Below are 14,124 nucleotides of genomic sequence, written 5' to 3' on the forward strand. Positions count from 1 at the left end.
GCGTCCCTCAGGGCTCCTCGCTCAGCCCAACACTCTTCAACGTCTACATGAGCCCCCTCGCAACCATCGCACGCCAGCACAACCTCAACATCATCTCATACGCCGACGACACCCAGCTGATCCTCTCCCTCACCAACGACCCCGCCACCGCCAGAGCCAACCTACACGAAGGGATGACAGACGTTGCCAAGTGGATGATGAACAGCCGCCTGAAACTGAACTCGGACAAGACGGAAGTCCTCATCCTGGGATCTTCACCCTCCGCCTGGGACGACTCCTGGTGGCCCCCCGCCCTGGGCAGCGCACCCAAACCCACAGACCACGCACGCAACCTGGGCTTCATCCTGGACTCCTCCCTCTCCATGACCAGACAAGTCAACGCCGTCTCCTCGTCGTGCTTCAACATCCTGCGCATGCTACGTAAGATCTTCCGATGGATGCCCACCGAGACCAGAAGACGGTCACCCAGGCCCTCGTCACCAGCCGTCTGGACTACGGCAACTCCCTCTACGCCGGAACCACCGCCAAACTCCAGAAGAGACTCCAGCGGATCCAGAACACCTCAGCACGACTCATCCTGGACATCCCCCGCCGCAGCCACATCTCCGGGCACCTGAGAGACCTGCACTGGCTCCCGGTCAACAAGAGAATCACCTTCCGGCTCCTCACCCACGCACACAAAGCCCTACACAACCAAGGCCCAGAATACCTCAACAGCCGCCTCAACTTCTACGTTCCCAAACGCCAGCTTCGATCGACCAACCGCGCCCTCGCCGCCGTCCCCCGCATCCGAAGAGCCACCACAGGAGGAAGGTCCTTCTCCCACCTGGCCGCCAAGACGTGGAACTCCCCTCCGAACCACCTCCGCCTGACCCAGGACCACCTCGCCTTCAGGAAGCAGCTCAAGACCTGGCTGTTCGAGCAGTAGCAGACCCCCCCCCCCCCAGCGCCTTGAGACCCGCCGGGTGAGTAGTGCGCTATATAAATGCTACGATTGATTGATGATTGAATGTATTTATTTTGGTCTCCATGAAATACATCCCAATGTCCAAAGAAACTATCCCTATCAGTGCTATAGTAAACATAATAGAATCATGAATTTCATTGCAATTGGAAGGAAACTTCAGAGAATATAAAAACATCTCTGACACTCTGAATTCTGCTAAATCGCCCTGCATCTGTGTTCAATTGTGGCAGAGTCGGCGGGCAGAGTTACACGGATTCGGACTACGTAAGCTTAACAACGCTTGCCGTAACCATGCATATGCCCAATGGAACTCATACCGTGGGGAGATATGTGATCCCCCCTTCCTTGATCCCCCTGACACTCCTTGTTCCCCTTGATTATACGTTTCGGCTCCCCCCTGTGTCACATTATTGATATGTTTCTGGCTCTGGGTCCCCCTTTCCCCACACCCTTCTTTTTCTCCTGGAGGTTCTCCTGCTTTCCATATTGTCTTTGATTGCCTCTCCCCGTATCGTATGGAACAGACACAACACTTTAGACTGCAGCCTCTTTTTTCTCTTTTCTTCGATGTTTTTGTTTGCTTGTTTTAAAAATGAAACCTTTCCATATCTTATCGTTATAGATTTGACCAACATCGTGCACCATTGCTGCCGGACCCTTGGTTGTCGGCTGATGAGCTGTGTAATACTATACTGTTTTTCAGATATGTAACTGGCCGGCCCAGAGGCTAGTATGCCTGTAATTGTATTCTCTTTCATGCTAAATAAAGGTTTAAAGAAAAAAAAAATGCATATGCCTTAATCACGCATATGCATGGTTAAAGCAGTGCGCGGAACTCTAAAGCAGGAAGACCTTGGACCTTGGCGGAGGACGCAGTGAGGTAAGTAGGGCTGGGTTTGGGGGGTAAGTTGTATGGTTTTGAGGGGTAGTTACAGGGGAGGCGGGTTCGTTTTCAGGGCTGAGGAGGAGATTGTTCTCAGGGCTGGGGAGGTGGTTGTTCTGAGTGTTGGGGAGGGGGTTGTTCTCAGGGTTGGGGAGGGGGTTGTTTTGAGGGTTCAGGAGGGGGATCTTTTCAGGGTTGGGCAGGAGGTTGTTTTGAAGGTTGGGGAGGGGGTTGTTTTGAGAGTTGGGGAGGGGGTTGTTTTGAGAGTTGGGGAGGGGGTTGTTTTGAGGGTTGGGTGTTTGGGGTAGTATTTAGGGATGGGGAGAGGGGGTCAGTGGGTGGGAGCAAGTCGGAGTAGGGTTAGCTAAGGGTGAGTGTTTTAAGGTCTTAGAGCAGAGGGATGGGAATGGATAGTCGGGACAGTGATTGGGGCTTAGGGGATGGCGGGTAGTTTTTAGGGCTGGGGGGTCGGGTAGTTTTTTAAAATAGGGGTTATGGTTTTAGGCTTGAGGGCAGTGGAAGGAGTTGGGGTAGTTTTAGGGACAGCGCAAGGGTGGGAGGGGGTAGGGGTATTTGGACCTCAGGCCCGGGGGGGGGGGGCATGCAGGGAGTTTGTAGTTTAGGGCTGGGGGAGGAGCGTAGCGACCTTAGCCACGCATACCCCTTTACCATTCATGATTTTACCACAAAACCGCATGGTAAAGGCATGCGTGGTAAAGGAATGTGTGGTAGAGGCACGAGTGGATGAGCCTTGCGTGCCTCCATCATACAACCGCGGCAATGCCCCACAGTAAGATTAAAATTTACCTGCAGATGGAGAAGTACTGTTTGCATCATTACTGGACTCTCCTGTATCCTTTTGCTCCTGTGCAGAAGAAGGAGTAGCATCATCTGTGTCTCCTAAATTCTCATTCAAAGTCCTCAAGATAGTTGTCAGGTCCTCTTGACTCAGAATAAGCTGAGAATAATTTAGACAAATAAAGATCAAAGGTCAATTATAGGTTGAGTTTCTGTTATGTTCATGTTAACAGAAAAATCAATAAGGAAGAACAGAGAAAGTTTTGAAGTAGATAAAATATTATTAAATACATTAAATTACATCATTCCCACCGGAGAAAAACCAAAGGTTACCCACACGTTATTGCTAGGTTTACGTTTCACCCACACAAAACCATAAAATTTCAGCACTTACAGTTATACTTATGTTAAGAAACTTAAATTTGTGGCCTAAAGTTACTTAACAACATCAATTATTGTTTCCTTAGGTAAGTATACCTATAAATATAACTATAACTGCTGAAGTCCTGTGGTTTTCTGTGGCTAACCTAACTGTAACACCCCTGTAACCTCTGATTTGTTCACTGAATTTCAATTTTTTTTAATGTAAAGTAATACATAAATGTTGTATTTTAATACAACCACCGCCGCGAATCGTCTTTGGCCGTGCGCGGCGGAGGTTGGCCACAGGACCTGACCTGTTGCCAGACCCTGTGCCAAACCCCATGTTGCGCATGGCCTTTGGCTATGAGCAGCGTGGGTATGGTGTGTGAGGTTATTTTTCTCCCCATATGGACCCACGGAGGATCCATGCCCCAAGATATTTCTAATTTTTTTCTTTTATTAACTCCGAAACTACTGGACAGATTTACACCAAGTTACAGAATGGGCTCTTTCTAGACCAACATCTACCTTTCTGCCAAATTTGGAGCTATTTTGTTCAGCAGTTCGAGCCATGTCGAAAAATGTCAAATCCCCACAGACATTCGTTGAGAAAAATCGTTTTGGCCCCGTACCCGCTGTTTCTCAGTCACTGCTTTACGAATCACCCTAAAACTTTCCAAACACCTGCTGAAGCGAGTGGCAAACTAGTTTTGAACATTCTGTGAGGATTCCTCAAACAGCGACAAAATTATTGGCAAAACAAAAAACCCTTAGTCTATGGGAAAGTTGGTTCCAACTAGAACTACCTGCTGGCTATCACCTGTAGGATAGAGACAGACAGATAGACACACATACAGGTAGGGCTAACATTAAGTTTCCATTTTAGGTTTCTGCTTTAACTTAGCATGTTTTACAAATAGTGGTTTGCACATACTTCCCCCTGATTCGAGAATGTGTCACACACATTTATTCCTGGTAGGCATTGTCACCCTGTAGTCTGCACAATTAGCTCTAGGTCACACAATTAGAACACAATGTCCTTGTTATATTCTGGTGCTCATAGGAGACAACGTTTGCTCCTCAGAATAACTAACAATGCTGTTGTGACACCAACATTTGTGGACCCTGACCAGATCATGCTAGGTTCAGATTACCTAGTGACCAATGCTAGCAATGTCACTACCAATCACAGTATGGCAGTTGTTAATTTCTCCTGGGGAGGATTAACTGGCCTCAAAAGGGTTGTAGTTAGTTCAGACATCCCAGTAGATTGTCTTTTGGGCAATGATTTGGAATCCTCACTGTGGTCAGATGTGGAGTACAGGACTCATGTAGAAATGCTAGGTCTCTCCTCACATGTCCTTGCTGTGACTAGGTCACAGGCCAAGAAATGCCCAGCTGAACAAGTGCTGGATCCTGGAAGAATGGACCAGACACTAGCCAAGAGGAAGAGCAGAAGGGGTAAGGCTGAGCCTTCCCCCTGCCTCAGGTTGAGGATCAGCCCTCTCAGGAGGCTGACCCAAAGACCCCAGAAGGAACTATCCTAGAAGAGCTTGAACCTGAACAGGTTGAGTTTCTTGGGACAGGGGGACCTTCCAGGGCAGATTTGAGACAGGCACAGTTAGACTGTTCCTCCCTTAAACCCCTCAGACAGCAGGCTGCTGCTGAGGCTGCAGGGAATGCTACAGGTGCCCACAAGGTATATTGGGATGATGGACTCCTATACTCTGAGGCAAGAGACCCCAAGCCTGGTGCTACCAGGAGGCTGGTCATCCCTTGTCTCTTAGAGGTTTCCTTCTCACCTTAGCCCATGAGATTCCCCTTGCAGGTCACTTAGGCCAGAACAAGACTTGGCACAGGCTTGCCCCACACTTTCACTGGCCTCATATGTCTGAAGACACTAAAGAGTTTTGTCGCTCATGTGTCACCTGTCAAGGCAGTGGCAAATCAGGTGGCACAACAAAGGCCCCCCCTCATACCACTACCTGTGGTGGGGGTACCCTTTGAAAGAGTGGGGATAGACATTGTTGGACCAATGGACCCCCCCAACAGCATCTGGGCACAGATTTATACTGGTGGTAGTGGATCATGCCACTAGGTACCCAGAAGCTACTCCCCTTAGGACCACTACAGCTCCTGTTGTGGCCAGGGCCCTACTGGCAGTTTTCTCCAGAGTGGGGTTTCCTAAGGAGGTTGTCTCTGACAGAGGTGCAAACTTCATGTCAGGATACTTGACTGCAATGTGGAAGGAGCGTGGTGTAAATTACAAATTCACCACAACCTATCACCCACAGTGCAATGGGCTTGTTGAGAGATTCAACAAGACCCTAAAAGGGATGATAAAAGGGTTACCTGAAAAGCTTAGGCGAAGATGGGACATCCTTTTACCCTGCCTCCTGTTTGCTTACAGAGACGTCCCACAGAAGGGGGTTGGCTACAGCCCTTTTGAGCTTCTGTTTGGGCTTCCTGTAAGAGGACCCCTATGTCTTGTAAAGGAAGGATGGGAGTTACCTCTCAAAAAGCCTAAACTTGACATAGTGGACTATGTACTTGGTCTCCGCTCCAGGATGGCAGAGTACATGGAGAAGGCATCCAAAAACCTTGAGGCCAGCCAAGAACTTCAAAAAGCTTGGCATGACCAAAAGGCTGTCCTAACTGTGTATCATGCAGGACAGAAGGTGTGGGTGCTGGAGCCAGTGGCCCCAGCAGCTCTCCAAGACAGATGGTCTGGACCCCATACCATTATTGAGCAAAAGGGAGAGGTCACCTACCTGGTGGACATGGGCACTCCCAGGAGCCCTCACAGGGTGTTTCATGTAAACAGGCTCAAGGCATTTGTCTACAGGCAAAACATGGGCTTGCTCATGGCAACAGATGAGGGACAGGAGGAAGAGAGTGACCCTCTCCCAGACCTGCTCACTCAACACCCTGATGATGGATCAGTAGATGGTGTGGTCTTTTCTGACAGCCTCTCTGACCATCAGCAAAAGGATTGCAAACAGGTTCTTCAATCCTTTAGACAAATGTTCTCACTGACACCCAGTCAGACAAACTGGTGCACCCATGAGGTGGACACTGGTGGCAGTCTGCCTGTCAAGAGTAAAATCTACAGGCAACCTGACCACGTCAGGGACTGCATAAAGAAAGAAGTACAAAAGATGTTGGAATTGGGAGTCATTGAACCCTCAGAGAGCCCTTGGGCTAGTCCTGTAGTTCTAGTGCCAAAACCTCACATCCAGGATGGTAAGAGAGAGATGAGGTTTTGTGTAGACTACAGGGGTCTCAATGCTGTCACTAAGACAGATGCCCATCCAATACCTAGGGCAGATGAACTTATAGACAAGTTGGCTTCTGCAACTTTCTTGAGTACATTTGACCTAACAGCTGGTTATTGGCAGATCAGGTTAGCTGAGGATGCCAAAGTCAAAACAGCATTTTCTACCCCAGGAGGACATTACCAATTTGTGGTGATGCCCTTTGGTTTGAAAAATGCACCTGCCACTTTTCAAAGGTTAGTGAACCAAGTTCTCACTGGGTTGGATGACTTTTGTGCAGCATATCTAGATGATATTGCTGTATTTAGCCCCACCTGGGAGGATCACCTGATCCACCTGAGGAAAGTTTTGGAGGCCCTGCAAAAGGCAGGCCTCACTATCAAGGCCACCAAGTGCCAGATAGGGCAGAGTCAGGTTGTGTACCTGAGCCACCTTGTGGGTGGAGGCCAGGTTCAACCCTTGGATAGCAAGATACAGGCCATAAAGGACTGGGCTCCTCAAACCACCCAGACACAGGTCGGAGCTTTCTTGGGCCTGCCTGGTTACTATAGGAAGTTTGTCAAAAATTATGGGTCCATTGTGACACCACTTAATGATTTGACAAGCAAGAAAATGCCAAAGAAAGTTCAGTGGACAGTTAGCTGTCAGAAGGCATTTGATGACCTAAAGCAGGCCATGTGTACTGCACCTATTCTCAAGAGTCCTGACTACTCCAAAACCTTCATTGTCCAAACAGATGCATCTGAGTTGGGTGTGGGAGCTGTTCTATCTCAACTGAATATTGATGGTCATGACCAGCCCATTGCTTTTATAAGCAGAAGGCTGACCCCTAGAGAGAAACGTTGGTCAGCTATTGAGAGGGAGGCCTTTGCTGTGGTTTGGGCCCTGAAGAAGTTGAGGCCATACTTGTTTGGAACTCACTTCAAGATTCAGACCGACCATAAGCCCCTCTTATGGCTAAATCAGATGAAGGGTGAAAACCCCAAACTTCTTAGGTGGTCCATTTCCCTACAGGGGATGGACTTTACAGTGGAGCACAGACCAGGGACTGACCATGGCAATGCAGATGGTCTCTCCAGGTATTTCCACTTAGAACAGGAAGACTCACCTGGTCAAGGTTAGTTTAATGTCCCTAAGTTTGGGGGGGGGGGGGGTATGTAGGAGAGTGGGGTCTGCAATCCTATGGTCACCCCAGATTTTTGCTTTTTGCTTCACTGGTTTACGACTTTCCCTGGCTGTGGGCCTGCTAATCAGACCCACAGCCTAGCTGTTCTCTCTCTAAATTGACAACCATGTAGTTTGGGTGCATTTAACAATTGGTACTGGGTCACCTTATCAGTCCCTGTACAGTGTACCTTAGGTATCCAGGGCATAGGTGTACCCAGGGCCTACCAGGGGCTGAAGCATGTATTATGCCACCCCTGGCTGGCCACATAAAACTGACACAACTGGCTGCAAGACAGCTGGGGCAAGGTGGTGTAATCACCCTTTGCTATAGATATAGTATACCTACATCTAACCCTAAAATGGACACATATATTCCTATCAGTCACTCCTATGGCAGGCCTTATCAATCCTGAAGGCAGAGGGCTTGGAATTATGTGAGATGGTGCTCTGGCATGAGCTGAGCCCGTCTGCAACTTGCGGAACCAAGTCCTAATAGCTATTCCATGATAACCATATACCATATACTCTTAAGTGCATTATCAACCTCGCGGTTAAATGCTAACTCTGGTATAACATTATCAAAACATGTCGAGTAAGGTGTCATACGAATTGGAATACTACCCCCTCGCCAATTCTGGCGACGGGGGTAGCATTCCACCCTTCTAGAGGGACACGACATGTATGTAACTGTGAACCCCGGTTAAAGTTAACTCGAGCCTTGGCATCACAAAATGGATGCTGCCACCACAGACACAAGTCTGACCTCCTGCTGCTGGGAGTCCTTCCAGCGAGGAAGGCTTGGACAAAGGGTTTCCTGCCTTGGGAGGTGCTAGCACCACCCCAGACAGGATTTTGTGTATTGGGTAGGATAGGCCTGAAAGGAATGAGACATGCCTGGGGCACACAAGGTGCCCTGTGCAACCACCGGTTCAAACCAGTTGCTGGGGCATCCCTGCCCCAGCTCTGGCGCAAAACCGGACAAAGGATAGGGGGTGTAACCACCCCCCTTCCTGGTCCCACCCAGGGGAGGGACCTAGTCACCAGTACAGCCCCCTTTAGCAGGATAAAGGTAGGAGCTGGTCCCATTCCAAATTAGATTAATTCTGAACTACTCTACAAGAAGAAACTCTGGACTTCGACGTTCTGCTCCACAGAAGACTGAAGAAATCTCCCTTGTGGGCAAGGAGTATCCACCCTGCAACTGCAGGCACCATCAAGCGTCCAGCGGCTTCACTTTGTTGTCTTCCCTTGAGGATCCAGACTTCAGAGCCCGACGAGACCCGGATTCCCAGACCTCTACGACCTCAACTCACATCTGCAGCACAGCTGAGATCCGTGAGTGCGATGAGACACGTGGGACCGGCCATCTTGAAAGAAATTGCACTTCGCTTCCAGCATGTCTGCTGAGGTAAACTCGACCAAGTGCTTTGGGGATTGAGAAGCCCCAGCCCCGAGCATCTCCGGCACCGAAGATCAGCCCTCCAGCTTCTGCGTGGGGCCCTTCTGCTTGTTTGCGGCTAGACGCATTGTCTGGTCACTTGCTGGCTGGTTAGTGGCCTCCTAGACGACGAACCTTGAAATCTTCACTGCTGGTCTGGTTGCTCCAGACTGGCCCTTGCTCCCTTCCAAAAGAGGAGTACCCCGGACTCTCCTAGTCCGCACCAGACGCCTTTTCCCCTCACCGCGTGGGTTGCCTTTGCCAAGGCCTGTTGACTCCAATTCCGGATCCGACACCGCTGACAGCGAGAGCCTGTTTGGGACAGCTCGTGCCTCCATCCTGGTCGTCGAAGACACCTCCTGGTCCACGTGGCTGCAGAGTCAAGCGTCCACTCTTCACTTGATCGCGACGACGACATCTGGTTCCTTCCTGGTTCCACTCCAGTCACTGGCTAGTGACTGTGAACATTGTCCCCTCTGCTTTCAGGTCTTCAGCATCTCTGATCCACCCTTGGATCACACCGGACATCTTCCTCCTGGTCGCCTGCAGCATCTTTTCTTTCAGGCTCCATAGACTTTAACGCAGAAACCCGACACGACTTCGCACCTATGCACCCGCAGCCCGTGGGTGAGGTAACGAGAGTATTTCGGTGCTCAAGGGTAGATTGACTCTCCTAGTGTCCAGTTCCACAGTCGTTTTAGTCCTAACTAGTCAGGATTGTCTGTACTTACCTTTTCGTTGAACTGTACTGTCCATAGACGTTGTTACGCATCCCGCATGTGAGTTCACACTCTGCACCCGCGTCCCGTGGGCCTCCTATTACTTACCTAAGGTTAGGATAGCGTAGTCCCAGCGGTCCTGCAGCCTCTGGACAGTTCCATTTCTTCTATCGACTCTCACATTCCATTTACTTAGTATATGGTTTGCCGTGCCCCTAGGGCCCCATTGTAATTTTGTGCAACTTACGTATTTTTCCTAAGAGATTGTCATGTGCTTAGCCCTCTGATCTCATAAAGAGTTCAGAGGTGTTTGTTATTAATAAATAGATTGTTTATTTTCATAACAACCTGTGTGGTGTCCTTTCATCTGGTATTCAAGGGGTTATATTGTGGTAAAACAGCTGGCTTCACATGCCAAAAGAGTTTAGCCTAAGACTGCTTTGTCCATGCTACCATTAGGATAGCTGGTCTATAAGGTTGACTTACAACCAATCACCATAAGGGTTGTTTGGACTGATACAAGGTGATCACTAGAACTAGTGAGCATCATATATCAGGCCAACTTCTCACACATAGGAACAGTGTGTTAAAAAAGAATAAAATAGTTGAAAAAGCACCCAGTACCCGGAGGGACTGAAAGGAGCTCAGAGTACACGCTGCGAGCAAGGGCCCAACAAAGTGCCAAGCCGTGCCCCACCTCGAGGGGCAACAACTGCAGCACGAAAGATATGACAAGTCAGGCACAGCTTGTCACCACAGAAGTGAAATAAAGAACCACAATATTGAAGCAACATGTTGCGAGACAAGTGACTAGAAGTGAACGACTACTAGAAAGTCCACTCCACACACCCTCCAGAGATTTAAGGACTGTAGTACCAAAGAGAACCCAACCGACTGCCAGAGAAAGAAGGAGGCATTCGTGTGGGTGGTGGGGGGTAATGAAAAACAGAATAACTCCACATGTGAGGAGCACAAGTGGAACAACATGAGACGGTAGTAAAAAGTATAGACCTAAACCACCTTAAAACATGAACGGAGTGGAGAGCCAAAGGGCTCGAAAGCCGAACCACACCCCCTGTGCCAAAGGAAGGTGCGAGAACACGCCACCAACCAAACACTAGGATGGGGGGTCTGAATAGCCCCACGCATAACACACCCTACCCCAGAGTGAGGTGCGAGAGCACACCCCCAGAAGACCAAGGCCACCAGAAAGCGGGGCTAGTTGGAAAAACACCATATGAAAAGGCCTTCGCAGAGCTGGGAGGATGGGCGGGCTTTGAGGAATCTGCAGCTAGATTGTGTCTCTACCAGATAAATCGTTACCGAAGGTAAGTAACTCTCCCATCTGATAGAGCCATCTAGCTGCAGATTCCTTAACTTAGAATAGATACCAAAGCCACACCCCATAGGAGGAGGGGCTGCGAAACAACCACCAAGTTCCAGGAGAACATATTCGTTAACTGCTGATGAAAAACGGTGGAAACCGCAATGCCAGGACAACGGGCATCAGAACCATGACAACCTTAAGGAGTATGAGCAAGGGATGGTAAAGACACCAAATCCGACGAGGGATGGTCTGAAAACACTCACGCCCAGACACAGACGAAAGGAAAACAGAACTAGAAAGGTCTGTGCCAATGTAGGAAACAATGCAGAAAGAACTTCAAGAAGGATCCAAGCATTGGTTCCTATAATCTGTGAGAACCGAAGTTCCAAGGGCCAAAAGAACATGACAATGGTAGAGCAATACACCTGAACACACACCACGGTGGAATCCACAAGAAACAGGGGACAGTTGGAAGACTTTGAAACTGGGTGGAGTGGTGCACTACCAAGGTTCAATAATGTTCAATTAGAGAGCACAGCCGATTTCTTCCTTAAAATGTATTCTTTATTGCAGCTCATCAGAAACTTGTATAAACATGAAACCTCAGCCAACGCGTTTCGTTCTAGACGTGAAATTCGTCAGGGCCCGGAATTTGGAAGATAGGTCTGAGTCACGGTACTGCAGACGAGGAAGTGATTTGGTCTCGAAATCCGTCAAATCATACATCAATTATTGTAGCCTCCATGATAAGGGCCAATGTGAGCTCAATTCAAAGTGTCGATGTCTCGGGTCAGAGGACCCGAGACATCGACACCGGTGTGCTGCATAACAGTTAAGAATGCGGAAAAAATAACAGGTCCTCGAGTGGGAAAAATCCTTGTCTCCCGAGAGACAGCGGCAACATAGACCATAAGACTGCCCATAAAGGATAGAAAGAAGGCACAGACAGAAGCCTGGCGCCAAAAGCCTACACAGCCAAAGACTGACAACTTCCACCAAAATGGGGAACGTCGAGAAGAATACACACACAGTAATGCTACCTAAGGAAGCATCTGTGCGAGAATGGGAGTAAGAACTCACACCCAGAAAACATCAGGGGTAGAGCACAGACCCAGAGGCAGAAAGGCATAGATCAGAGCCATTCCCTGAGAACTAGGAATATGCACAGGACAGGAAGGGACAACCGGACCCCATGTCCCGCAAGAAGCAAGGAACCGGAGACCATGCCAGGGAAGACCTGCCCCCTCAGGGACGCGTGTCCACCAATAGACAGGCAAGACGTGAACAGCAAGGTTGTAGGAACATGCCAGGGCGACAAAACCCCCTACGGAGGCAGGGATGTATTACGGACCAACCATAGACAACCAATTGGAACCCTTGGAGAGAAACCAATCCTATGGATCTCACCAGGGGAGACATCCTACAACAGTAGGAAGAGTCAGCTTGCGTCAAAAGTTCCTGGGCAAGGAAGAGTAGCAGTACGATTGCCAACAAATACCCCACGTAGGGGAAGGCACAACCCTACAAAGAAGGGTCCCTCTCGAGACAAGCTCGTAGGCAGAGGCTCAAAAGAAAGGTAAACAAAGCTTAACCAGCTGTACCAGAATAAGGAAACCACATGGCTGAGCAGCCGTCAACCCAGAACATCTGCACCCCACCACGGGTAACAGAAAAGAAAGGGACGGCACCGTCACGAAACCAAAAATCCTCTACTAAGATTAAGTCCGAGGAAGATACATATACAGGAGGCGCCTGACCGCCGGAATCAGCATGGGCGTCAAAAAGAGTGACCCCATTAAATGGTATATCTTCAAGCCGCTCCTGAGCATGCTCTGGGAAAACGCCAGCACGCAACCACGCGTGGCGGCGTATGCCAACCGACCTGGCCATAGTATGACCCACAGAGTTCGTGGGGTCCATGGCAGAACTAATTGAAAAGTGCGCCATATCATGGCCATCCCGGATTAGCGGGCCACATCGGCACGAGAGTTCTCGGGCAAGGAGGGGAGGAGCCATTCAACAGCGTCCCAGAGGGCAAATTGAGCATGAGCAAATACACACAACGTGTTGAGGGACCGGAGTCGAAACTGGCGGATGCAAACACATTGCGCTCATATGATTCCAACCACTGTGACTCCCGAGTGGGAGGATGCAAAGGAACAGGAGTCACAGAGAGAGCTGCCTGAAGCACAAGTCAACCAGCTCCAGGATGGAGGGTCAAACAGGCGGGAGCCGGCCGATGGCGATGTACCACAGCACAATCCACGGGGTCCCGGAGGAGGGCCGTGCCCACATTCCGAGAAGGATGTCAAACAATGACTCCGCAAAAGGTATCAATGGCTCCATGTTCTCCGCGCCCTGGTGGAGAATATCCAGCAAAGGCTCCGAAGGACTAGAGACTGAGGGTGCATCCTTAAAGTGTCTGCAGCCCTACAAACAGCCCTGAGGAACGTCCCACTAGACCCCATGGCCCCGCGAGGCGGTGAGAGCAAGTGATCAGTAGGCGATGGACGCAAGCTAAACCTGCCACTTAATAGAGGCTCACAAATGGATACAAAAAGGGATGATGGACGGAGCGTTTGAGCAAATCAAACACTCACCCCCAGTCAACTGATCTGGGTTTAATCCATCACCATTCTTTAGCTCACTCTGCTACCCCAGTTCAGACATGGCCATATGCAAATCAGTCTGACCCTGTGCCTCATGAGAACAGTCCAGCCCGAACTGCCAAGCCATGTCATCCCTGGACCGGAAACAAGCATCTTTCCGTCTTTCGGAAAGATCAAGTCAGTAGCTATTTGTTTAATCTACTGACCCATTTGCACTCACCTGTTTTTATTGTGTTGGAAATAGACGGCTCCAGAATAAAGTGATTATTGCATTTATTCTCCAATTTTAAACTAAGAGCACTTTTCTTTACCACTTTAGGCACTGCTTTCAGTTACATTTATATTCATACACCAGCCACTGGCCACTTGAGTCCTAATACTAGAGCGATTAACCACTTCACATAAATATCATCTGAGGTGGTTATAACATGGACTTCCCACTGTGTGAAGTGGTTCAGATGATGAACAGGGCGGCACAGAAAAGTAACTGATGGATATTTCTTCACACTGTGTCAATATCCGGTTATAAACCCCAATGTTTGAGGCTTATACATAGAGCTATCAAGGCACACATAGAC

At 49.3% G+C, this 14,124-nt stretch overlaps 1 protein-coding gene across 2 annotated transcripts in view; it reads right to left on the reverse strand.

The window, feature by feature from the left end:
* VPS13A (vacuolar protein sorting 13 homolog A) overlaps nt 1–14,124 on the reverse strand; it is a 2,196,319-nt gene that overhangs the window by 1,330,656 nt on the left and 851,539 nt on the right. For both annotated transcript variants that reach the window (XM_078675860.1, XM_078675861.1), the window contains exon 35: nt 2,658–2,808. In XM_078675860.1, the coding sequence (XP_078531986.1) occupies nt 2,658–2,808 (151 nt within the window). The remainder of the gene's footprint in view (nt 1–2,657; nt 2,809–14,124) is intronic.

This window comes from Lissotriton helveticus, chromosome 2_1 (assembly GCF_964261635.1).
Source record: "Lissotriton helveticus chromosome 2_1, aLisHel1.1, whole genome shotgun sequence".
Taxonomy (NCBI): domain Eukaryota; kingdom Metazoa; phylum Chordata; class Amphibia; order Caudata; family Salamandridae; genus Lissotriton; species Lissotriton helveticus.